This window comes from Megascapheus bottae, chromosome 8 (assembly GCF_031878675.1).
Source record: "Megascapheus bottae isolate mThoBot1 chromosome 8, mThoBot2.hap1, whole genome shotgun sequence".
Classification (NCBI taxonomy): Eukaryota; Metazoa; Chordata; class Mammalia; order Rodentia; family Geomyidae; genus Megascapheus; species Megascapheus bottae.
This window is the reverse complement of record NC_143516.1, coordinates 68,332,354-68,355,177: the sequence shown is the minus strand read 5'-3', so window position 1 is coordinate 68,355,177 and position 22,824 is coordinate 68,332,354. Positions and strand designations below refer to the sequence as shown.

The following is a 22,824-nucleotide window of genomic DNA, read 5'->3' as shown; positions in this document are numbered from 1 at the left end:
TGCAGGTATAAACAAAACTCCAAATCATTCATTAGCCTTATACCTAAAGAGTATTATGTCTAAAGTTGAACATTGTGAAACAAGGAAGTAGTATAATATGTGATACTGGGAGAAAATCTTTACATAAGAACACCCTCATTTGTAATAATTAGAATGAGCCTACAAATCTACAAATAAACCCAGCGGATAGTAAAAGACAAAAAAATTACATTTGAACATGATAAATTAAACAGAACTCTAAGCATTCACACAGTGAGACCAAAGTGGGATATCCTTAGGAGAGAATCACCAAGGGCTCAATAGCTATATGTATATGAAGATACTGATTTTTTAAAACTATGAAGCTACTGTTATTTCAGTCAGAATTTTATTGATTTTATAATGAAATCTTTATACACTCCATCTGGTATGATCTCTGGTATTGGAAAAAGCTTTGAAGCAAGTTTAAGAATTTATGTTTATTCTGAAATTACATGCAAAACAAATGTCACTTCAATTGAGACCCTACTAACTTTACTGCAAAGGTCACCTAATCTACTGTTTTTCAGATTGTATCCAGGGGACAGTTGGTGGCTGTAGGCAAACAAAACTCAACAACCTTCTCTCTAACACCAGAACATTCTTGGGCTCCAAAGGCCTGTATCATAGTATATTATGTTGAAGATGGTGGGGAAATTATAAATGATGTTTTGAAAATTCCTGTCCAGCTTGTTTTTAAAAATAAGGTAAGATTTAAGGACAATGTGTCTGAAAAGAAAACTATATTAGTGAGGTCTGAGAGGATATATTTCTTCACAAAACTATCATAAATCATCCTGTAGAACTGTGGTTAAACCATTTCATATTTAGTTATTATTTGTGCATTTTCATGTGTTAGAGGAGACTTTCATTCCATTTTTTTTTATAAGACGGAGACTTGAAGTCAGTACCTGATACATTGCTCATTGGCTGGTGCTTTACCAATTGAGCCATATCTCCAATCCCATTAAATCACATTTTTTTTTGTTGTTGTTGTCTTAGGGCTCCAACTCAGGGCCAGAATACTGTCCCTGAGCTCTTTCACTTAAGGCTAGTGCTGTACTACTTTGAGCCACAGCTCACTTCTAGTTTTCTGGGGGTTAATTGGAGACAAGAGTCTCACAGATTTTCCTGCCCAGGCTGGGTTTGAACTGTGATTGTCAGATCTCAGCCTCCTGAGTAGCTAGGATTACAGACATGAGCCACCAGTGCTCAGCTTACATTATTATTATTATTATTATTATTATTATTTTTGTTAGCTTTAAAATGCTTGTACAGGGCTGGGACTGTGGCCTAGTGGTAGAGTGTTTGTCTATCATGCACAAAGCCCTGGGTTTGATTCTGTGGCTCAACTGGTAGAGTGCTAGCCTTGAGAAAGCTCAAGAGAGTGCCTAGGCCCTGAGTTCAGTCCCTAGGACTTGCAAAAAAAAAATGCTGTACAAAAGTTTGTTTTTGTTTTTCCAGTCCTTGAGCTTAAACTCAGGGCCCAGGCACTGTCCTTGAGCTTCTTTTGCTCAAAGCTAGCGCTCTATTACTTCCAGCTTTTTCTGAATATGTGGTACAGAGGAATTGAACTCAGGGCTTCATGCATGCTAGGTAAGCACTCTCCCAGCCCACAAATAATTTTAAATTTAACATATCAATTTATGAGTACAATTTATATTGGTTGATTCTATGAATCATTTTTGGTTTTTTATCTTAATTATAAATTTTGCATTGGTATTGGGGCTTGAACTCAGGGCTATCATGGTTTTTTTTTTTTTTGGTGGTTAGTTGGAGATAAGAATCTCATGGACTTTTCTGCCTAGATTGCCTTTGAACCGCAATCCTTAGATGTCAGCCTCCTGAGTGGCTAGGATTACAGGTGTGAGCTGCTGACACCTGGTTGGTTTTAAGATTTTAACGTAAATCTATTTCAGGGTTTTCACATAGTCGAGTTATTTTCTCTCTGGCCTAGAATTTGCTGCAGCCACACTGATAATGGCATGAAAGTGAAATGGAGTGGACAGGTGGTATATTGGTGAGAGAGCCTTCCATTGGTGTGCCTATTTCATCAGCTAGAAAATACCAGAAACTAGGGCCACGAGTGTGGCCTAGTGGTAGGGTGCTTGCCTAGCATTCATGAAGTTCAATTCCTCAGTAACATATACACAGAAAAGGCTCAAGTGATACAACACTAGCTTTGAATTCGGGCCCAGGTCCTGAATTCAAGCCCCAGGACTTGCATACAAACAAACTATCAGAGATGAATTTTCACTAAATTGAATGTTTTCTGAATAACAGAGTGGAATTCATTATAAAGCTGGAACGATGTGTACAAATGTTGACACAGAAGAAGCAGAGAATACTAGCATATTTTTCAAGTAATCTTTAATTATTTTATTTTTTGTGGGTGAGAGCTAGGCTGGGTCCCTATTGTTTTGGTGCCATCTTGCTTCACCACCTAGTTATTTTATTTTTTATTGTTATTACAAAGGTGGTGTACAAAGGGGTTATAATAGCTTTAAAGTGCTTGATAAAAAGTATATTTCAGATAAAGTGTATATTTCTTTTTGGGTAACACTGTTACCCCTTTCCTTGCTCTTTCAAATTTTTTTTCTAGTCCTGGGGCTTGAACTCAGCACTGTCCTTGGGTTTTCTTAAGGATATAGCTCTACTACTTGAGCCATAGCACCACTTCTGGCCTTTTCTATGTATGTGGTATCAAGGAATCGAACCTGGGTTTTTGTGCATTCTAGGCAAGCACTCTACCACCAAGGAATTTTTTGAATAAGTGGGATAGAAATTAATTTTGGTAGGTGCTGGTGTCTTAAATCTGTAATCCTAGCTACTTAGGAAGCTGAGAGCTGAGGATTGGGGTTCAAAACCAGCAGAGGCAGAAAAGTTCTCGAGTCTTATCTCTGATTAATCACCAAAAAGCTGGAAGTGGCTCAGAGAGAGTCAGCCTTGAGTAAAAAAGTGAAGGGAGAGCAATGGGTTCAAGTCTAGCACCAAAAAATAAATTTTTTTTTGAAATAAGCCCTACTTTTTTCTCTTCTTAGATAAAATTATTTTGGAGTAAGGCAAATGCTGAGCCATCTGAGAAAGTCTCTCTTAGAATCTCCGTGACACAGCCTGACTCTCTAGTTGGGATTGTAGCTGTTGACAAAAGTGTGAATCTGATGAATTCCTCAAATGATATTACAATGGAAAATGTGAGTTGACATTTTTTAATGCTATGAATATATGTTAAAGGAGAAAAAACAATACCCTAGTACTCTCTCTCTCTTCCTTTCTCTCTCTCTGTCTCTGTCTCTGTCTCTCTGTCTCTCTCTCTGTCTCTCTCTCTGTCTCTCTCTCTCTCTCTCTCTCTCTTTCTTTCACCAGCCCAGCTGTGTTTGTGATACCAAGGAAGGGAATAGAACCAGGGTCTTCGTGCATGGTAGGCAAGCATTCTACCACTACCTGGCCTTGGTACTTTCACTTTCAACATTGTATTTATAATCATGAATCCTTTGCATGTATACATGAATACACAAGAAAGCTTCCATTGGTTCAATTAGGGAGAAGTTTGTTAGGTTTCTCTGTCTTACATAGAAGTGCTACTTAATATTAGGAAGAAAGAATATGTTCTGGATGTATATAATTTAACATGGAGAGTGCAGTCAGTTGTAATGAATTATATATTCAAAAAATTGCTAAAAGACAACCTACCCAGTGACTCCTAGCCACTCAGGAGGTTGAGATCTGAGGATTGTGGTTCAAAGTCCATGCGTCTCTTATCTCCAATTAGCTCGGAAAAGCTGGAAGTGGAGTTCCTGATTCCAGTGATAGAGAACTAGCCTTGAGCAAAAAAACTCAGGGACATATATTTTTTTATTGTAATTAATAGAAGGGTTACATTATATTCACTACATAGAAGGTGCATTACTTCATAAACATTGATGTCCTTTCTCATGTCTTGGTCCCCATTTCCCTCCCCCCACCCCCACCCCTCATCTTGTTTTCCTCCCTTCCCTATCTGATTTCAAATAACCAAATAAGCATATATACAATATATCAGATAACAAGGCAAAATACTATAGCAATATGAGATAACCAAGGACAACAAAAGAGATGAGAGATAACATAGTACATTTAAAAAAAAAAGAAGTTACCATGGTTTGGATATGACCCCTAGAGAGCAGGTACTGGAACCTAACCCCCCAGTGCAATACAGGGAGAGATCATGAGACCTCCACCCCCACCAATGGACTAAGGTCGGTATTAAAGGGCTTGGAGCTAGAGCCCCATTTCCCTATTTCCCGTGGTATGCTACAGCAATAAGGCCTTCAGAAGACATGGCCTTCACCATGGGCTTTCCAACTCCAGAACCATAACCAAATAAATTTTATTTTCTTAATAATTTCCAAAGTCTAAAAAAAAAAAAAGTCCAGGGACAGTGCATAGGTTCTGAGTTCAAGATCCAGGACTGGTATACACACTAAAAATTGGGTAAAAGAATATATTTAAATGGTCTTAACAAAATGGTTAAAATGTAAGATGATGGATATGTTAAACTTATCATTCCATAATGTATTTAGGTTTCAAAACATTATATTCTACTCTCCAAATATATACATAATAAAAAAGATATGCTAGCCGGGATACATCTATAATCCTAGCTACTCAGAAGGCTGAGATATAGGGTTTGTGGTTTAAAGTCAGATTGAGCAGAAGGTCCATGAGACTCTTATCTCCAGTTAAGCGATACAAAAAGCCAGAAGTGGAGCTATGGCTAAGGACACAGTACCTAGGCCCTGAGTTCAAACCCCAGGACCAGGCGCACCCACCAAAAGGAAATACTGACCAGAGTTCATACCCATTTTTACACTGTATTTTAATCTTTGCTACTCAAGGGTGTACTAAGAAATTATACTCCATAAGACTTCAAACAGTTGAAGATAGCTACTGTTGGCAAAGATTTGGAGAAAAGGAAACCCTTTTGGCGTGAATGTAAATTAATGCTACTGTTATGGAAATAGTATGGAGACTGTTCAGAACTTAAGACAGGAATTACTGTGTGCTCCAGCTTCCTGTCTGTATCAAAAGTAAACGAAACTAGTATGTTGGTTACCTATAAACACGGTAGGGTGACTATAGATAATACACTGCCTAGGTCAAAATGTTTAAGGAGATAAATGTTTAACCCCATTTAGGCTTTGCATAATACATTTATGGAAACACTACATTGATACCTGAAACTAGGTAATTTTTTTTGTCCAAGGCTAGGACTTCATGTGGCTTCTGATGCTTTCACTCACCAACTGGCACTATACTACCTGAGCCATGGCTCCAACCCCAACAAATTTTTTGCCAGCCCTGGAGCTTAACACTTGACCACTGTCCTTGGGCTTTCTCAAGGCTAGCACTCTACCACTTGAGCTACAGCACCATGTCTTGCTTTTTCTGTGTATGTGATGCTGAGGAATCAAACCTGGGTCTTCATGCATCCTAGGCAAGCACTCTACCACTAGGCCAAACTCCTCTGTGCCCCCCCCAACAATTTTTTTTTTTGTTGGTAGGTAGGCTTGAACTCTGGGACTGGGCACTGTCGCTGAGCTCTTCAGCTCAAGGCTACCACCCTACCCCTTGATCTACAGCACCACTTCTGGTTTTTCTAGTGCTTAATTGGAGATAAGAGTCTCATGGTCTTTGGTGCCTGGGCTGACTTTGAACCGCAATCCTCAGATCTCAGCCTCCTGAGTAGCAACAGGCTATTGGGCCCAGCTAGCCAACAATTTTTTTTTTTGCCAGTCCTGGGCTTGGGCTCAGGGCCTGAGCACTGTCCCTGGATTTTCTCAAGGCTAGGTCTCTACCACTTGAGCCACAGCACCACTTCTGGCTTTTTTTGGCTACGTATGTGGTACCGAGGAATCGAACCCATGTCTCCATGCATGCTAGGGAAGCGCTCTACCACTAGAACAAACTCCCAGCCCCAAACAATTTTTTTAAATGTGTTAATTACAAATAACATTTAGCCAGGTGCTGGTGTCTTATGTCTGTAATTCTAGCTACTAAGAGGATAGATCTGAGGACTGTGGTTTGAAGCCTGTCAGGGCAGGAAAGTGCTTGAGACTTGAGACTCCTATCTCTAATTAACTACCAGAAAACTGGAAGTGAGGCTATGGCTCAAAGTGGTACAATGCTAGCCTTGAGCAGAAAAAGCTCACTGACAAATACACTCCCCTCAAACTTCTTAAAATACTGGGGCTGATCTTGCTCTACCACGTCCCTCTGCCTGTGCCCGAGTGAGAGTGGAAGCTGACCTTCATGCATCCGGAGCTGGTGTTGAGGCATGGAAGCTGGAAACTTTTTCCCTTACATTGGGTTCTGGCATTGTTTGTTATGGGCATACTTACTTTGCTAGCTTATAAGCATTACAAGAATTTTCTGTCTGGTCCTTCTAGTCTTTCTCTCTCTCTCTCTCTCTCTCTCTCTCTCTCTCTCTCTCTCTCTCTCTCTCTCTCTCTCTCTCTCTGATGGTCCTTGGGCTTTAACTTTGTGCCTGGACACTGTTTCTGAGCTTTTGTGCTCAAAGCTAGTGCTCTACGACTTGAGCCACAGCTCTACTTCTGGCTTTTTGTAGATAATTGGAGATTAGAGCCTCAAGGACGTTGCTGCAAAGGCTAGCTTTGAACTGTGATCATCAGATCTCAGCTTCCTGAGTAGCTAGGATTATAGGTATGAGTCACCAGCACTTAGCCCTTTCTATTATTTTCTTTTAGTGTCTCTTCTAGCATCATGTTTATATACTTTGGATATTTTTGGCATAGCCGAAACAATGGTTGGAGGTATATATATTTATGCTAGAAAGGCCCATTTTTTAAAAGTATTTTTTATTGTGATTAATAGAAAGGTTACATTATATTCACCAGATAGAAGGTGCATAACTTCACAAACATTGATACCCTTTCTCATGACATGGTTCCCATTTCCCTCCCACCCTCCCCCCACTTACCTTGATTTCCCCCCTTCCCTATCCAATTTCAAATAATCAATTAAGCACATATAAAATATATCAGATACCAAGGTGAAATATTGTAACAATATGAGATAACCAAGGGATGGCAAAAGAGATGAGAGATAACATAGTACATTAAGGACAACAATCACTCATTATATGGCTTTTGTTTCCTTATCCTGGAGGTCCTTACATTTAGTGTCATACTATTTGGCCTAATGTCTCTAGATTTTGTTCTATTGTAAATCTCTGCTAGGAGAGCCCAAGGTTTCTACTGATTATAACAAATGAGGGAAACCATTGAGCCTATGTTCCTTTGAGTCTGACTTACTTCACTTAATGTGATTTTTTTCTCACTCTTTCCATTTCCTTACAAATGGGGTGATGTCGTTCTTTCTGACAGCAGCATAGAATTCCATTGTGTACAAATACCACATCTTGTTGATCCACTCATCAACTGAGGGACATCTGGGTTGGTTCCATATCTTTGCTATGGTAAATAGTGCTGCAATGAACATCATTGTGCTAGTGGATTTAGTATGCTAGAAAGGCCCATTTCAACTTCTACATAGCTACTTTCATGATTTTATTTTATTTTTTGCTTTTCTTTTTGTGCCAGTATCAGAGCTTGAACTCAGAGCCTTACACTTACTGAATTAGATCTGGAGCTCTACCACATCTACCAAAGATGCCTCTGGTCTGGCTTTTTAGCTGGAGTGAGAGTTTCAAGGATTTGCTTGTCTGGGCTGGCTTCCATCCTGGATTTTCAGCTCTCAGCCTCCAGAGTAGCAAGGATTGTAGGTGTGAGCCCTCAACACCTGGCTTCTTCCAAGGTTTTAAATCCTGCCTTTGTCTCATTATCTGGCTAATGATAAAGTAAAAAGGAAGATGTATCAGTGTCTGCCTATGGCATTGTGATAGCTTAGTTTATTCCAGAAATACATATAAACCATAAAATTTACTACCTCATCATTTTTAATCTGTCATTCAGTTACATTAATTACCTCACGAGATGCTATATGACCAAGATCACTATTTCCAAAACACTTTCATTACCCAAAATAGAGACAATTCCCTGACTCAACTGTAGTAAGCTCTTAACTATTTCTTATATTTTGTCTATTCTAGATATGTGATATAAGTGGCATTTTGTATCTGGTTGATTTCACTTAACACAGTATGTTTTCAAGGCTTGTCCAGGTTGTATTGGGATATCATTTCTTTTTTTAATGGCTGAACAGTATTCTATTGTGTATATATGTGTGTGTGTACACACGCACACACACACACACACACACACACACACACACACCCCATATTTTGCTTGTCTCATCATCTGGTGATGGTCAGGCATTTAACATCACACAGAGCTATCTGTGAGTCTTTTCTCCTGTTTCAGGAAATATGAGGAAAGACAAAAATATGTGTCATCTCATTCTGTGTGTTTCGCCTTCTTTGTAGATCATCCATGAGTTGGAGCTTTATAACACCGGATATTATTTAGGCATGTTCATGAATTCTTTTGCTGTCTTTCAGGTATGCTTACTTTGCTAGGTAATTGGAAAGGTATGCCTTTTACTATTACAAATGCTTTTGTGAGTTTAGTCATTGGGGAACTGAAATAAGAGCAAAGTAGTTTTAAAAGCAAGTGGAACAATGCAACATTGTAGAGGTGAAAGAATTGCCACTAAATGCTTCATTTTCTTCATATTGCTTTCTCTGATCTTGGAATGACTGTTTATATGGGCATGCAAAAGGGAAAGAGAACAGAGAAAAGGAAGAAGGGAAGAGAGACAGAATGAGCAAGAGCCAGTCTAGACTGAGAGATTTGTATGATTACAGAATGTTTAAACTTTGATTCTTGCTTTTAAACAATGTTTTATTGTTTTTAAACTTTGACTTTAAAAATACATTTCCCCCCCCCCCAGGAATGTGGTCTCTGGGTATTGACAGATGCGAATCTTGTGAAAGATAATATTGATGGTGTTTGTAAGTAAAATTGTCAAATATTCTTGTAAAATATTTACATTGTATGATTAATACTGTATATAAGTATGGATACATTTCCCTCCCATACTTCCCTTCCTGAATCTGTTTCCCTTTTCCTTTCTTTTTTGTCTGTCATGAGACTTGAACTGTGGGCCTGGATGTTGTCCCTGAGCTCTTCAGCTCAAGACTATGGCCCTACCCCTTGAGCCACAGTGCCACTTCCAGTTTTCTGGTGATTAATTGGAGATAAGAGCCTCACAGACTTTTTAGTGCCTGGGCTGGCTTTGAAGTGTGATCTTTAGATCTCAGCCTCCTGAGTAGCTAGGATTATAGGTGTGAGCCACTGTGCCTGGCTCCTTCTTTTGTAAGTTGTGGGGCTTGAACTTGGGGCCTGCATGCTGTCCCTGTACTCTTTTGCTCAAGGCTAGGACTCTATCACTTTGAGCCACAGTTCTACTTCCAGTTTTCTGGTGGTTAATTGGAGATAAGGGTCACAAGGGACTTTTCTGATTAGGCTCGTTTTGAGCTGTGGTCCTCAGATCTCTGCCTTCTGAGTAGCTAGCAATGCAGGTGTGAGTCACCAAAGCCTGACTCTTTCTTTCCTTTTTCTTTTTTTTTCTTTTTGCTAGTCCCATGGTTTGAGCTCAGGGCCTAAGCACTGTCTTTGGGCTTTTCCTCAAGGCCAGTGCTCTGCCACTTCAGCCACAGCACCACTTTGTACTTTTCTATGTAGTACTGAGAAATAGAACCCAGGACTTTGTGCATGCTAGGCAAGCAATCTACTACTAGGCCAAACTCCTGGTCTTCTTTCTTTTCTTTTCTTTTTCTTTGGGGGGGGGTATGGTTTCATTATGTATCCCAGGCTGGCCTTGAACTCACTATGTAGCAGGCTATGTTGTGATCCTTCCATAGCACACATCTGTTACAGATCTGTGCCTCCTAGCTCTATTTTATTTGTATTTGTAGTGCTGCGGATTGACTTAGGATCTAATTCATGCTAGGCAAACACTGTATCATTGAGCTATGGATACTTTCTTGTAGAACATGAATACTATGTCCTAAATGTTTGGAATTGAATGCATGTGGAAAGCACACCTGGGCACCTATCTACATCTTTGAAATCAATGCTTTTCATTTGTTTCCTGTGATTCCAAGTTGGTTATATCTTTTGGGACGTATGGGAAGATCTTGTGGTTCCAATTTGGAATTAGTTGAAAGTAGCAACATATCTTTTGAAATATTTATGTTCATTAGCGTTTTGATGTTCACTTAGAAAACAGCCCCCATTGAACAAAGTAGGCTCCCCCACCTCTCTCTCTCTCTCTCTCTCTCTCTCTCTCTCTCTCTCTCTCTCTCTCTCTCTCTCTCTCTTTCTCTCTCTCTCTCTCTCTGTCTCACACACACACACACACACACACACACACACACACACACACACAGACCTCATCAATTTTAGTGTTTCCTGGAGAGTCCTCTTGGTATTTACTTCCTTAGTTCCATGTATTGCAAAGTATAGTTATCTACACTTTTATTCCTAGGTAAGATTATAGTAATATTACCACAACATTTCAGAATTCTCATCATTTAGCTCCCTAGATTTTCTGTTTCTGTGAGGCATCCTCAGTTTCTGCACACACAACCCCAGGACATGTGCATGGTGCTATTTCATGTCACCACAGCACCCCTTGGGACTCTGTCCTGAAGTTTAGAAGACAATTTCAGAGTTATGGAGATTTGTGAAGTTATTATGATTGATTGCATTAAAATGTGGAACAGGACCCAGGAGTATGGCCTAATGGTAGACTTCTTGCCTAGCACATACGAAGCCCAGAGTTTGAGTCCTTGGTACCACATACACAGAAAAAGCTGAAAGTGGTGCCATGGCTCAAGTGGTAGAACACTAGCCTTGAGAAAGCTCAGGGATAATGCCCAGGCTCTGAGTTCAAGCCCCAGAACTGGCAATAAATAAATAAATAAATAAAATGTGGTACATGTGTCTTTCCTCATGTAATTCCCTAGTTATCACAGTCTTTTATGCCTCCACCTTAATTAATCATTCTGTCTCAGTTTTTTTTTTTTGTTGTTGTTGTTTTTTTTTTTTTTTTGGTCAGTCACAGGGCTTGAACTCTGGGTCTGGGTGCTGTCCCTGAACTCTTCAGGTCAAGGCTAGCACTCTACCACATTGAGCCACAGAGCCACTTCTGGTTTTCTGGTGGTTGACTGGAGATATGAGTCTCACAGACTTTTGTGCCCTGGATGGCTTTGAACTGTAATAGCCGGGATTACAGGTGTTAGCCACTGGTGCTTACTTCTGTCTCATTTTTTCTCCATCTTTGTTTACCTCTACCTGTCAAGTTCTATCAGCACTTACTACAATTTGTTGTTTATTATTTGTGTTGGTACTGGGGCTTGAACTCAGGGTCTTGGAGCTGTCCCTTAACTCTTTCATTCAAGGCTTTCACTCAAGACTTGAACCACGGATATCCACATACAGCTTTTTGGTAGTTGACTGGAGATAAAAGACTCATGGACCTTGCTGCTTGGGCTGGCTTGCAACCTCAATTCTCTTACCTTAGTCTCCTAACTAGTTAGGATTATAGGCATGAGCCATTGGTGCCTGACTGTAATCCCTATTTTAATAGATCCCTGGGCTCCAAATTGAAGGAGTCAACCAACTTTAGGTCAAAAATATTTAAAAAGTCATTTCTCTCTCTCTCTCTCTCTCTCTCTCTCTCTCTCTCTCTCTCTCTCTCTCTCTCTCTGTGTGTGTGTGTGTGTGTGTGTGTGTGTGTGTGTGTGTGTGTGTGTGTGTGTGTGCTGGTACTAGGGCTTAAACTCAGGGCCTGGGTATTGTCCTTAGTTTTTTCACTCAGGGCTGACGCTCTACACTTGAGCCACAGCTTTTCCAGCTTTTTGGGGCATAATTGCAGGTAAGAGACTTTCTTCCTTGGCTGATTTCAATCTGTGATTCTCAGATCTCAGGTTGCTGAGTAGTTAGAATTATAGGGGTGTGCCATCAGCACCCATTATATTGACCCCTTTATTTATTGAGGTGGTACTAGAATTTGAATTCTTGGCCTTGTGCTTGGTAGTCAGGCTTTATCACCTTAGTCCTGCCCCAAACCCCTAGTATACAATTTTGTAGCGATTTCCGTGGTATCTCCATTAGATGAATTATTATAAGTAATCTAGAGATGATTTGAGGGATGTGGAGGGTTTGTACCATTTTTAGAAGGGGCTTAAGTATCAAGAGGGTTTGATATGCACCAGGATCCTAGGACAAATCCCCATGGATGCTAAGGGTTAATTTACTGATTGTGCCGTGTGTGTGTGTGTGTGTGTGTGTGTGTGCATGTGCATGCTTGTGTTCTCTCTTGGCTTTTTTTTTTATTTGCTCCAGGCTGGTCTTCTACCACTTGAGCCACAGCTCCATTCTCCAATGGGAGGTTACACTTCAGATCTTGTTCAACAGCCTTCCATTGAATTCCTCTATTACTTAAAATGCCAAACTCTCAATTGGAGCTTCTTCCACCTTCATGTCACCTGCTTCCTTTCTGTCAGTCAGTACATGGATGGCTCTCAGGAGAGATGGGAAATGGGAATTGCACTGGTGTTGTTATTCTGGGATCTTGAAGGCTCATGGGACTGGTCCTTCTCCACCTGCCATCGTCTGACAAGGCTAGTGTTTGTTCCTACACCTTGATGCCTCATAAACAACACCTCACCCAGCTAGCTTGCAAATCAAGTCAATAACTTTCTCCTCCTCCCTCCTTTCATCCCTCCCTCCCTTCCTGCTTTCCTTGCCTCTCCTGAGTTCCTTGAATCCATATGATTTATCTGTGGTAGTGAAATCTACCCAGATTTCCCTCTAGATCTTGACCTTACTTCTTTCGTCTTTTTCTCTTGATAGGTGACATAATGTAGTGGCTAAGAAAGGAATTTGCTATCATATTTGATTATTTGTTTTCTCTATGAGATGCTCTTTTTGGGGGTGTGTCTCTCTGTGTGTGTACAGGGGCTCAAACTGAGGATCTGAATGCTCTTGCCTCTGGAGTTTTTCAGACACAGGTGGTGCTCTACCACTTGAGCCATCATATATTAGTTTTTTTATACATTATGACATACTACTTGTCCTCTCCATAGACTGTAAATAGAACTCTTTATGTTCATGTTTGTATCTTTGGCTCTTATTACAGTGCAATTTTCATTACAGTTTATTTTGAAATAATTTTAGGCCTATAGAAATGTTGGAAAAATGACAATAGATGATCTGAAGTCTGTATGGCCATATGGTTTCCTTTTCTTAAAATTAAATAAACTGGGGGCCAGGAGTTTGGCCTAGTGGTAGAGTGCTTGCCTAGCATGCATGAAAGCCTGGGTTCAATTCCTCAGTGTCACATACATAGAAAAAAGCTGGGAGTGGTGCTGTGGCTCAAGTGGTAGAGCTCTAGCCTTGAGAAAGCCTAAGGATAGTCCTCAGGCCTGAGTTCAAGCCCCAGGCCTGGCAAAAAAAGAAAGAAAAAATGAAAGAAAGAAAGAATCTGTGTCTGGTATAGCCAATGGCAACCAGTATGAACAAGCTAAAAAGAAGAGAGTTGAAAAATTATAGGTAGCGTGTAATACCAGTTACTTGGGATGTAGAGACTGGGGGATTGTGGTTCGAGACTAGCCCAGGCATAGAAGTCTTTGAGATTGTATGTTGAGTAACAGCAAGGGCAGTGGATATACCTGTCTTCCAGTGGTGGGAGATCCTGAGGAGGACTGTGATATAGTGAGAGCAGTCAGCTCAGGCATAAAGCAAGCTTTTACCTCAAAAATAACCAATGCACAAAGGGGATGGAGATGTGGATTAAATGGTGGAGCACTCAGCAAGCATAGAGTCCTGAGTTCAATCCCCATGGGAGAGAAAAAAAATTATAGGAGGATTATATAATGTGATTTTGTCATCATCATCATCATCATCATCATCATCATCATCATCATCATCATTATTGTGCCAGTATTAGGGCTTGAATTCAGAACCTCATGCTCTCAATTGGCTTTTTGCTCTAACACTCAGTCACAGGACTAGTATTGCCTTTTTGCTGGCTCATAGGAGATAAGGTAATCTCATAGGTTTTCCTGCGCTGGTTGGCTTTGAACTGTGATCCTCAGGTCTCAGCCTCTTGATTTAGCTAGGCTGATGGACTAGAGCCACCAGCACCTGACTATGATTATCTTTCAAAGTTCTAGTTAAAGCTACTGGACTACAAGCAGGCGTTCAGTTTTTGGTCATAGGGACAGGAAACATTAAGCCTTATATATGACTTGAAGGTCACTGTCCATAGGGTTTTGGAAAATCACTGAGTACTCTGCCTCTCAGGCCTCTCCTATGTAAACTGAGAGGGTAGGACAAGACAAACGCTCCAATCCCTTTGGCCCAAGATATGCTAGGACTCATTGGCTTCGAGTATTGTTTTCATAACCATTGTCGTCGTTGTTGTTTAGATGACACGGTAGAGTATGCGGAGAGGTTTTTGGAGGAGACTGACTCTTACCCGGATATGCATGATTTCTCTTCTGTGAGCAATCCTCGTGTCAGAAAGCATTTCCCAGAGACTTGGATTTGGCTAGACACCAAAATGGGGTAAAAGTTTTTTTGTTTGGCTCTGTGTATTTTTTCCGTGTGTGTCTGTGTGTCTGTGTGTGTGTGTGTGTGTGTACTTATGCCAGTCCTAGAGCCTCAACTCAGCTTGGGCACTGTCCCTGACTATTTTTTTGCTCAAGGTTGGTGCTGTACCACTTGAGCTATAGCTCACTTCTGGCTGTTCGGGATTTAATTTAATTGGAAATACGAGTCTCATGGACTTTTCTGCATGGGATAGCTTTGAACCAGATGTCAACTGCCTCTTGAGTAGCTAGGATTACAGGCATGAGGTGCTGGCATTGGCACATTGTGAAGACAGAAGTTTTTGGTTTTTCTTTTTTAAGAAAAGAAGGTGGTATTAACTTTCTTGAAGTCTGTTTTTTTCCCCTAGTCCTGGGGCTTGAACTCAGGCCTGTGCACTGTTCCTTAGCCACACCTCCACTTCCTGCTTTTTGCTAGTTCATAAGACTATTTTGGATTTTTTTTTTCTGCCCAGGCTAGATTTGAACAGTGATCCTTAGATCTCAGCCTCTGGAGTAGCTAGGATTCTGAAAGTGAGCTACTTGCTCCCGGCTCATGGCTTTTGCTAGAAGAAAATTGCTGCTGTGGAGTGGGGACCACCTGTGGAATACCTGTAGTCTCCTAGAGTAGATTGCCAGGAACACCCTACCTCTCATGCACTGGAGAGGGGCTACACTGGCACAGGGTACAAAGATGCTCCTTTGTCACTGGATAATTGAGCAGATAAATCGTGAAATCTATACTGTATCTCATAGTCAGCTCCTTAGCAATAAATGAACAAGATACATCAAATTTTATATTTTATAATTGTTGCTGTTGTTATTATTTTTTCCATCTATTTTTATTGTAATTAATAGAAGGGTTACATTATATTCACCAGATAGAAGGTGCATTACTTCATGAACATTGATACCCTTTTTCATGTCATGGTCCCCATTTCCCTCCCCCTTTCCCCCGCTCATCTTGATTTCCCCCCTTCCCTATCCAATTTCAAATAACCAATTAAGCATATATAAACTATATTGTTATGATTATTTATAATTAGTTAATTTATTTTGTGTGTGTATCCCAGTCCTGAGGCTTGCATTCTGAGTCTGGGTGATATCTCTGACTTTTTTTTTTTTTTTCCCTCAAGGCTAGGACTCTACCAATTGAGCCACAGCTCCATTTCTGGCTTAAAAGTTATCATTATTTTTGTAGCTATTTAGAGATAGGACTCTTATGATTGCCTGAGCTGGTTTCAAACTGCAATCCTCAGATCTCAGCCTTGAGAGTAGCTAAGTTTACAGATGTGAGATTCTGGTGCCAATTAGCAAGTACTGAACTCAGCGCCTTGGTGCCTTGTCTTTTTACTTAGATTGCTTGCTTGGCTGTGCTCTTCCGTTTGAGCTATAACTCTAGCTCTTTTATTTTTCCTGGTTATTCTGGAGATAGAGTCTCTCAGACTTTTCAGCCTGGGCTGGCTTTGAACCTCTATTCTTCAGATCTCAGCTTCCTGAATCACTACGCTTATAGACATAAGCCATTAGGATCCTGCTGCTAAATGGTTTTAAATTTTGATATGTGGTATATAAAAATTAAACATTTTTCCCTAGTAAGTTTTGATTCTGTTGATTTACTTTGGAATACAAGTGCTTGGCTTTGTAATTGTGATGTTTATCTTGACTTCAGGTCCAAGATTTTCCGGGATTTTGAAGTTACCGTACCAGATTCTATCACTTCGTGGGTAGCCACGGCCTTCGTGATCTCTGAAGACTTAGGTCTTGGACTCACAACAACTCCAGTGGAGGTATCAGAGTGTCAGGAAACTACTAATGCTTTTAGCCACTCAACAGGCTTTTTTTTTTTTTTTCAGTCAAGCCCGGGGCTTGAACTCAGGGTCTGGGCATTGTCTCTGAACTTTTATGCAAGGCTAGTGCTTTAGCACTTAGGGCCACAACTCCACTTCCAGTTTTCAGGTGGTTAGTTGGAGATAAGAGTTTGAAGAGTTTCATGGACTTTCCTGCTGAGCTGGTTTTGAACTATAATCCTCAGACCTCAGCCTCCTACGTAGCTAGGATTAGAGGTCTGGGCACCCAGCACCCAGCACTGAACAGATTTAAAAAAAAATGATTACGTAGGCTGTTTATCATAGTTCAGAGAATATTTGCCTATGATTATTTTTTGCCAGTCCTGGGGCTTGAACTCAGGGCCTGGGCAGTGTCCTTAGACAATTTTTGTTCAAGGCTAGTATTCTACCACTTGAGACACAGAACCACTTCCAGCTTTTTCTGTGTATGACGTACCAAGGAATTGAACCTGGGTCTTTGTGCATGCTACATGAGCCCTCTACCACTAGGTCATACTGCTGGTCCCTGCCTATGATAATTAACCTTTTAAATTTTAGAATGAAATTTGCATTAAATTGCTAAATGGATTAGGTCCATATTAATATTTGGGTAGGAAGAAAAGTTCTGGTGGCTCACTAGCTATGGGGAGGCTGAGGTCATGGTTTGAAGTCAGCCCAGGCAAGAAACTCTGTGAGATTCTTAGCTCTAATGAACCACCAAAAAGCCAGCAATGGAGCTGTGGCTCAAATGGTAAGAGTGCTAGTCTTGAGCACGAAAATGTTCAGGAACAGTGCTCAGGACCTGAGTTCAAGCCCCAGGTGTACATGAGCGCACACACACACACTCACACACTCACACATGCACACATACAGACACCCAGACACAGATTCCCCCCTCCCCCAATAGAGATTTGGATTGAATTTTTTTTTTTAATTTTTATTTTGGGGCTGGGAGTTTGGCCTAGTGGTAGAGTGCTTGCCTAGTATGCGTGAAGACCCGGGTTCAATTCCTCAGTACCACATACATAGCAAAGATCCGGAACTGGTGCTGAGGCTCAAGTGGTAGAGCTCTAGCCTGGAGAAAGTCCAAGGACAGTGCTCAGGCCCTGAGCTCAAGCTCAGGACTGGCAAAAAAATTTTATTGTAAAGGTGATGTTTAGAGGGGTTAAATTTACATAAGTAAGGTTATGAGTACATTTCTTTTTGAATAGTTACCCTCCTCCTCATTTTCCCCCAACTGGCTCCCCTCCCTTCCAAGTTGTAAAACGTTCATTTACAACATCGTGTCTAGTGAGTATTGTGGTTTAATTGGTTCACCCTTTGTCCCACTATTTCTGTGATTCCTCATTCCCTCCCCAAATCAGATGAACGTATATACAAGACAAAAGGTACAGGAATAGAAACAATGACAACAGGGAATAAACTAAAGGAACAAGACAAAGAAAGAACTGTAAACAGTACACACACACACACACACACACACACACACACACACACAACATAAGGAAAAAAAACCTTCTTGTTTCCATCTCTTGGAGTTCATATCAATGAACATCATTTTATATAGTCATATGCACATAGTTATTGAGCTATTGTGATGCTCTATTGAGAATATCTTAAACATATTGTAGTTATTATAAATTAGGGAAACCATGCAGCCTATGTTTCTTTGGGTCTGGATTGCTTTGATTATATATGTATATATATATTTATTTATGTAATTTTTTCCAAGTCTTTCCATTAAAATGGGGCAATGTCATTCTTTCTGATGGAAGCATAGAATTCCTTAGTGTATATATACGTCATTTTCCTGATCCATTTGCCTACTGAGGGGCAGCTGGATTAATTCCATATCGTAACTATGGTAAATAATGCTGCAATGAACGTGGTTGTACAGGTAGCTTTAGTGTGGTCTGTTTGTGGACTTTTGGGTAAATGTTGGAGTGGGATTTCTGGGTCATAGGAGAGCTCTATGTTTAGTCTTTTGAGGAGCCTCCATACTGCTTTCCAGAGTGATTGAACAAGTTTACACTCCTACCAGCAGTGTAACAGCATTCCCTTTTGGCCACATCCCCATCAGTTATTAGATCTATTTTATTAGATTTCTTGATAATTGACACTAACTGGGGTGAATTGGAATCTCAAAGTTATTTTGATTTCCATTTCTTTTATGGCCAGAGATATTGGCATTTCTTCATATGTTTATTCTTATGTCCTCTTCAGAGAAGTCTCTCTTTAAGTATTTTTTTTTTGCCAGTCCTGGGCTTGGGCTTAGGGCCTAAGCACGATCCTTGGGCTTTCTCAAGGTTAAGCTCTACCACTTGAGCCTCAGCACCACTTCCGTGTTTTTGCTATGTATGTGGTACCGGGGAATCAAACCCGGGTCTTTGTGCATGCTAGGCAAGCACTCTACCACTAGGCCAAACTCCTAGCCCTCTCTTTAAGACTTTAGCCTACTTATTAATGGGATTGTTGGATATTTTTTGAGGATTTGTTTTGGGGGGTTTAATTTTTTATTAAAAGATTTTATTAAACTGATTTTTTTTACATCATATTTCAAATGTCATGTTTAGCAAACAAGTATTCTAGAAGGGAATTTGTTTGCAATAACTGGCACATAAATTTTAGAACATAATTAAAATTAAGCTGAGAGTTTGTATGTCAGATATATATCGATCTATATGTCATAGAGTATATATCCCATCATAGCTTTTTATGTCTAGGTAGTTATATTTATATCTCCAAGATCATGTCAATGAGGGGGTTTAGTTTTTTGAACTCTAAGTATATTTTAGATATGAGACCCTTGTCTGTTGTGTAGTTGGTGAAGATCTTCTTCCAACCTGTGGGCTTTCTATTTATCTTGCTGGCTAGTCCTTTGCCATGCAGAAACTCTGCAGGAGGATTTCTTACTAAGCTGATGACAACACTTCCAAAGGTCAAAGATAGAAAGAAGTACTCCTATGTGCCCTAGCAGATTTAGCTTCACATCTGTTCCAAATGCATCAAATCTTGTTTCCAGTTACTAAAAGAAGTAGGATATCATGAGAACACTTAGACTTCTGTCATACCTGGAGTTCCTTGGTCATAATAGATACTTTGTGCTCCTTTTTCACCACCCTAAAATGAATATAACATATCCACATATCCAATCTTCAAAAGTTAATATAATCCCCAGGCGTGGTGACTCAGGCCTGTAATCCTAGCTAGTCAGGAGGCTGAGATATGAGGATTAAGGTTCAAAGCCATTCAAAGCCAGCCTGGGCACAAAAGAACCTGAGACTCTTATCTCCAATTAACCTCTAGAAAAGTGGGAAGTGGGGCTTGGTTCAAGGGTAAGGTGGTAGCCTTGGGCTGAAGAGCTCAGGGACAGTGCCCAGGCCCTATGACTCACACCCCAAAAGTTAATATAATCATCTAAGTGAAATTCTAGATGGAGCATAAAGAAAGTAATATATAGTAGCATTATATGTATTTTAGTAAAAGCCATCAGGCATTGTTGCTCTAGAAAGGTGTAGGTGACATATTTAAATGTAGATAAAGTATATAGAATCATCTGTGTGCAGCAGCTGCAATTTCAGTTTAATATATATTAATTGCTTCAGCAACTTAGGTGATGCCGCCTGCCGGGATGGCAATTTCTTAAGTGGTGAATACCTTTTAGTACAGTTATAATCCAGACACGGTGCCATCTTCTCTTGATTCACAACTGATTGTGTTTGGGAAAAACTCAGGATGCATCAAAAAAAAATTCTTTCACTTTCAGTCATAGCTCCATTTCTGTTCGTGTGTGTGTGTATGTGTGTGTGTGTGTGTGGTTAATTGAAGATAAAAAGTCTCACAGACTTTCCTGCAGGGCTTATGTCAAACCGTGGTCCTCACGGCCCAGCCTCCTGAGTAGCTAGGTTACAGGCGTGGGCTACCAGTGCCTAGCTCAGATAATGATTATTTGTGACAATCCCGAATGCTGCAGACCTTTCCTCACTAATGCCATTGGTAATTAGTAGCCTCCAGTCAGTCCTGGTGATCAGTAAGATGTCCAATTTGCAAATCTTCATGTCATCCTCTAGAGGGCAGTACTGCTACCATGGACCTCAACAAATGCAGGTTCAGCTTCAGAGATGGAGGAAGGATTCTGCCTCTCCTACAGGTCCTGCCCAAGAATTTCAGAGTTGGAGCACCCATGAGGAGGCACATGTGTATGCATGGATGTGTGTGTGTGTGTGTGTACATATAAAAGGCAAGATTAGTTTCTGAGCCTGGTTCCTGGTTGACATTTCCTGTGGTGCTTTGATCATTACGTAAACAAAACAATTTGCATTATTCATTATAAGTCCCTAAATGGAATTATAAGCTTCATAGACTTTTAACTGTATTTAATGTGAAACATTATTATTTGAATAAACATGTACTTACTGTGTTCCTTCCAGCTACAAGCCTTCCAACCATTTTTTATTTCCTTGAATCTTCCCTACTCTGTCATCAGAGGTGAAGATTTTGCTTTGGAAGTAACCATATTCAATTATTTGAAAGAGGCCACTCAGGTAATGTATTCAATGTTTTGTTATTTTGTTGTTTCTTTTCTTTTCGCAGGCCTTCCTGCCCATTGTCCTCTCTCTTTTTTCTTGTAATGTAGGGGGGATTGCTTTCAGTACCTTATTCTTTTTTTAAAATATTTTTTATTGTAATTAATAAAAGGGTTACATGATATTTGCCAGATAGAAGGTGCATTAATTCACATACATTGATACCCTTTCACATGTCTTGGTACCCATTACCCTCCCCCCACCCCCACAGTACCTTATTCTTTCCAGGCAAGTATTCCGGGACTTGAACCACAATCTAGTCCTTTTGCTGTCAGTTTGTTTTTCAGACAGAGTTTTATGCTTTTGCCCAGTCAAATGACTCTGGTGAACTCCATCTTTTGACCTGCTATTTTAGTTTTTAAAATTTTTTTGATGAGAGATAATACTGGGGTAAGAGCCTAACTTTTTTGGGGGGGGTCTTGGGGCTTGTACTTGGCCTGGGCGCTGTCCCTGAGCTCTTCAGCTCAAGGCTACCACCCTACCCTTGAGTCAAGCCCCACTTCCCATTTGTTTTCTAGAGATTAATTGGAGATAAGAGTCTCATATTCTTTTGTGTCCAGGCTGGCTTTGAACCTTAATCCTCAGATCTCAGCCTCCTGAGTAGCTAGGATTATAGGCATGAGCCACCGCACCTGGCTCTAACTTTTTTTTTGCCAGTCCTGGGCCTTGAACTCAGGGTCTGGGCACTGTCCTTAGGCTTTCTCAAAGGTAGATCTCTACCAGTTGAGCCACAGCACCATTTCCGGCTTTTTCTATATATGTGGTACCAAGGAATTGAACCCAGGTCTTCATGCATGCTAGGCAAGCACTCTACCAGGCTAAATTCCCGGCCCCAACTTTTTTTTTAGTTTTAATTGCAGCTACCACTCTACTAATTGAGCTGTAGGTACACTTCTGGCTTTTTAGTGGTTAATTGGAGACAGATGTCTAATGGGCTTTCCTGTCTGGACTGGCTTCAAATTGTGACCCTCATATCTCAGCCTCCTGAATAGCTAGTATTGTATGCATGAGTTCCCAACCCCCAGCTTTAATTTTATTTTTAAAATGTAGTTAACATGGCTGGACATGGTTGGGTGGGGGTTTCATGCCTGTAATCCTACCTACTTAGGAAGCTGAGCTCTGAAGATCATAGTTTGAAGCTCTCCCAGTCAGGAAAGTCTGTGAGACTATTATGTCCAGTTAATCAGAAAACAACAAGAAGTGGAGCTGCGGCTCAAGTAGTCAGCCTTGAATGGAAAAAACTAAAAAACGAAAGGCACTCAATTCCTGAGTTTAAGCCTTGGTACACACACACACACACACACACACACACACACACACACACACACTTTGAGAGTCATAAAATAATTGGAAATACTATACTTGATGAGACTAGCAATTTTGGCATGTTATAATAGTTTAAAAACATGATAGGCTTTAGGATTAATGTTTGAGTTCCATTTTTCTTAGAATACTTTTTTTTTTTTTTTTGCCAGTCCCGGGGCTTGAACTCAGGGCCTGGACAATGTCCTTATACTTTCTCAACGCTAAAACTCCACCAATTCTACCACTTGTGCGACAGCACCACTTCTGGTTTTTTCTATGTATATGGTATTGAGAAATCAAATCCAAATCAAATCCAGGGCTTGTGCATTCGAGACAGGCACCCTATCACTAGGCCACAGTCCTGGCCCTTGGAATACATTCCTTAGAATATATCCACTGAGAGTGGATATATTTCGTACTTTTTCCTAATGTGACCAGTAGATTGACACAGTTAAGAGATTTGGAGTGA

At 40.4% G+C, this 22,824-nt stretch overlaps 1 protein-coding gene across 1 annotated transcript in view; it reads left to right on the top strand.

The window, feature by feature from the left end:
• The window catches only part of Cd109 (CD109 molecule), a 104,873-nt gene that overhangs the window by 49,460 nt on the left and 32,589 nt on the right, over window positions 1-22,824 (top strand). The window contains exons 14-20 of the mRNA XM_090338544.1: window positions 549-725; window positions 3,060-3,212; window positions 8,462-8,536; window positions 8,929-8,989; window positions 14,477-14,615; window positions 16,308-16,425; window positions 20,895-21,008. Of these exons, the coding sequence (XP_090194670.1) occupies window positions 549-725; window positions 3,060-3,212; window positions 8,462-8,536; window positions 8,929-8,989; window positions 14,477-14,615; window positions 16,308-16,425; window positions 20,895-21,008 (837 nt within the window). The remainder of the gene's footprint in view (window positions 1-548; window positions 726-3,059; window positions 3,213-8,461; window positions 8,537-8,928; window positions 8,990-14,476; window positions 14,616-16,307; window positions 16,426-20,894; window positions 21,009-22,824) is intronic.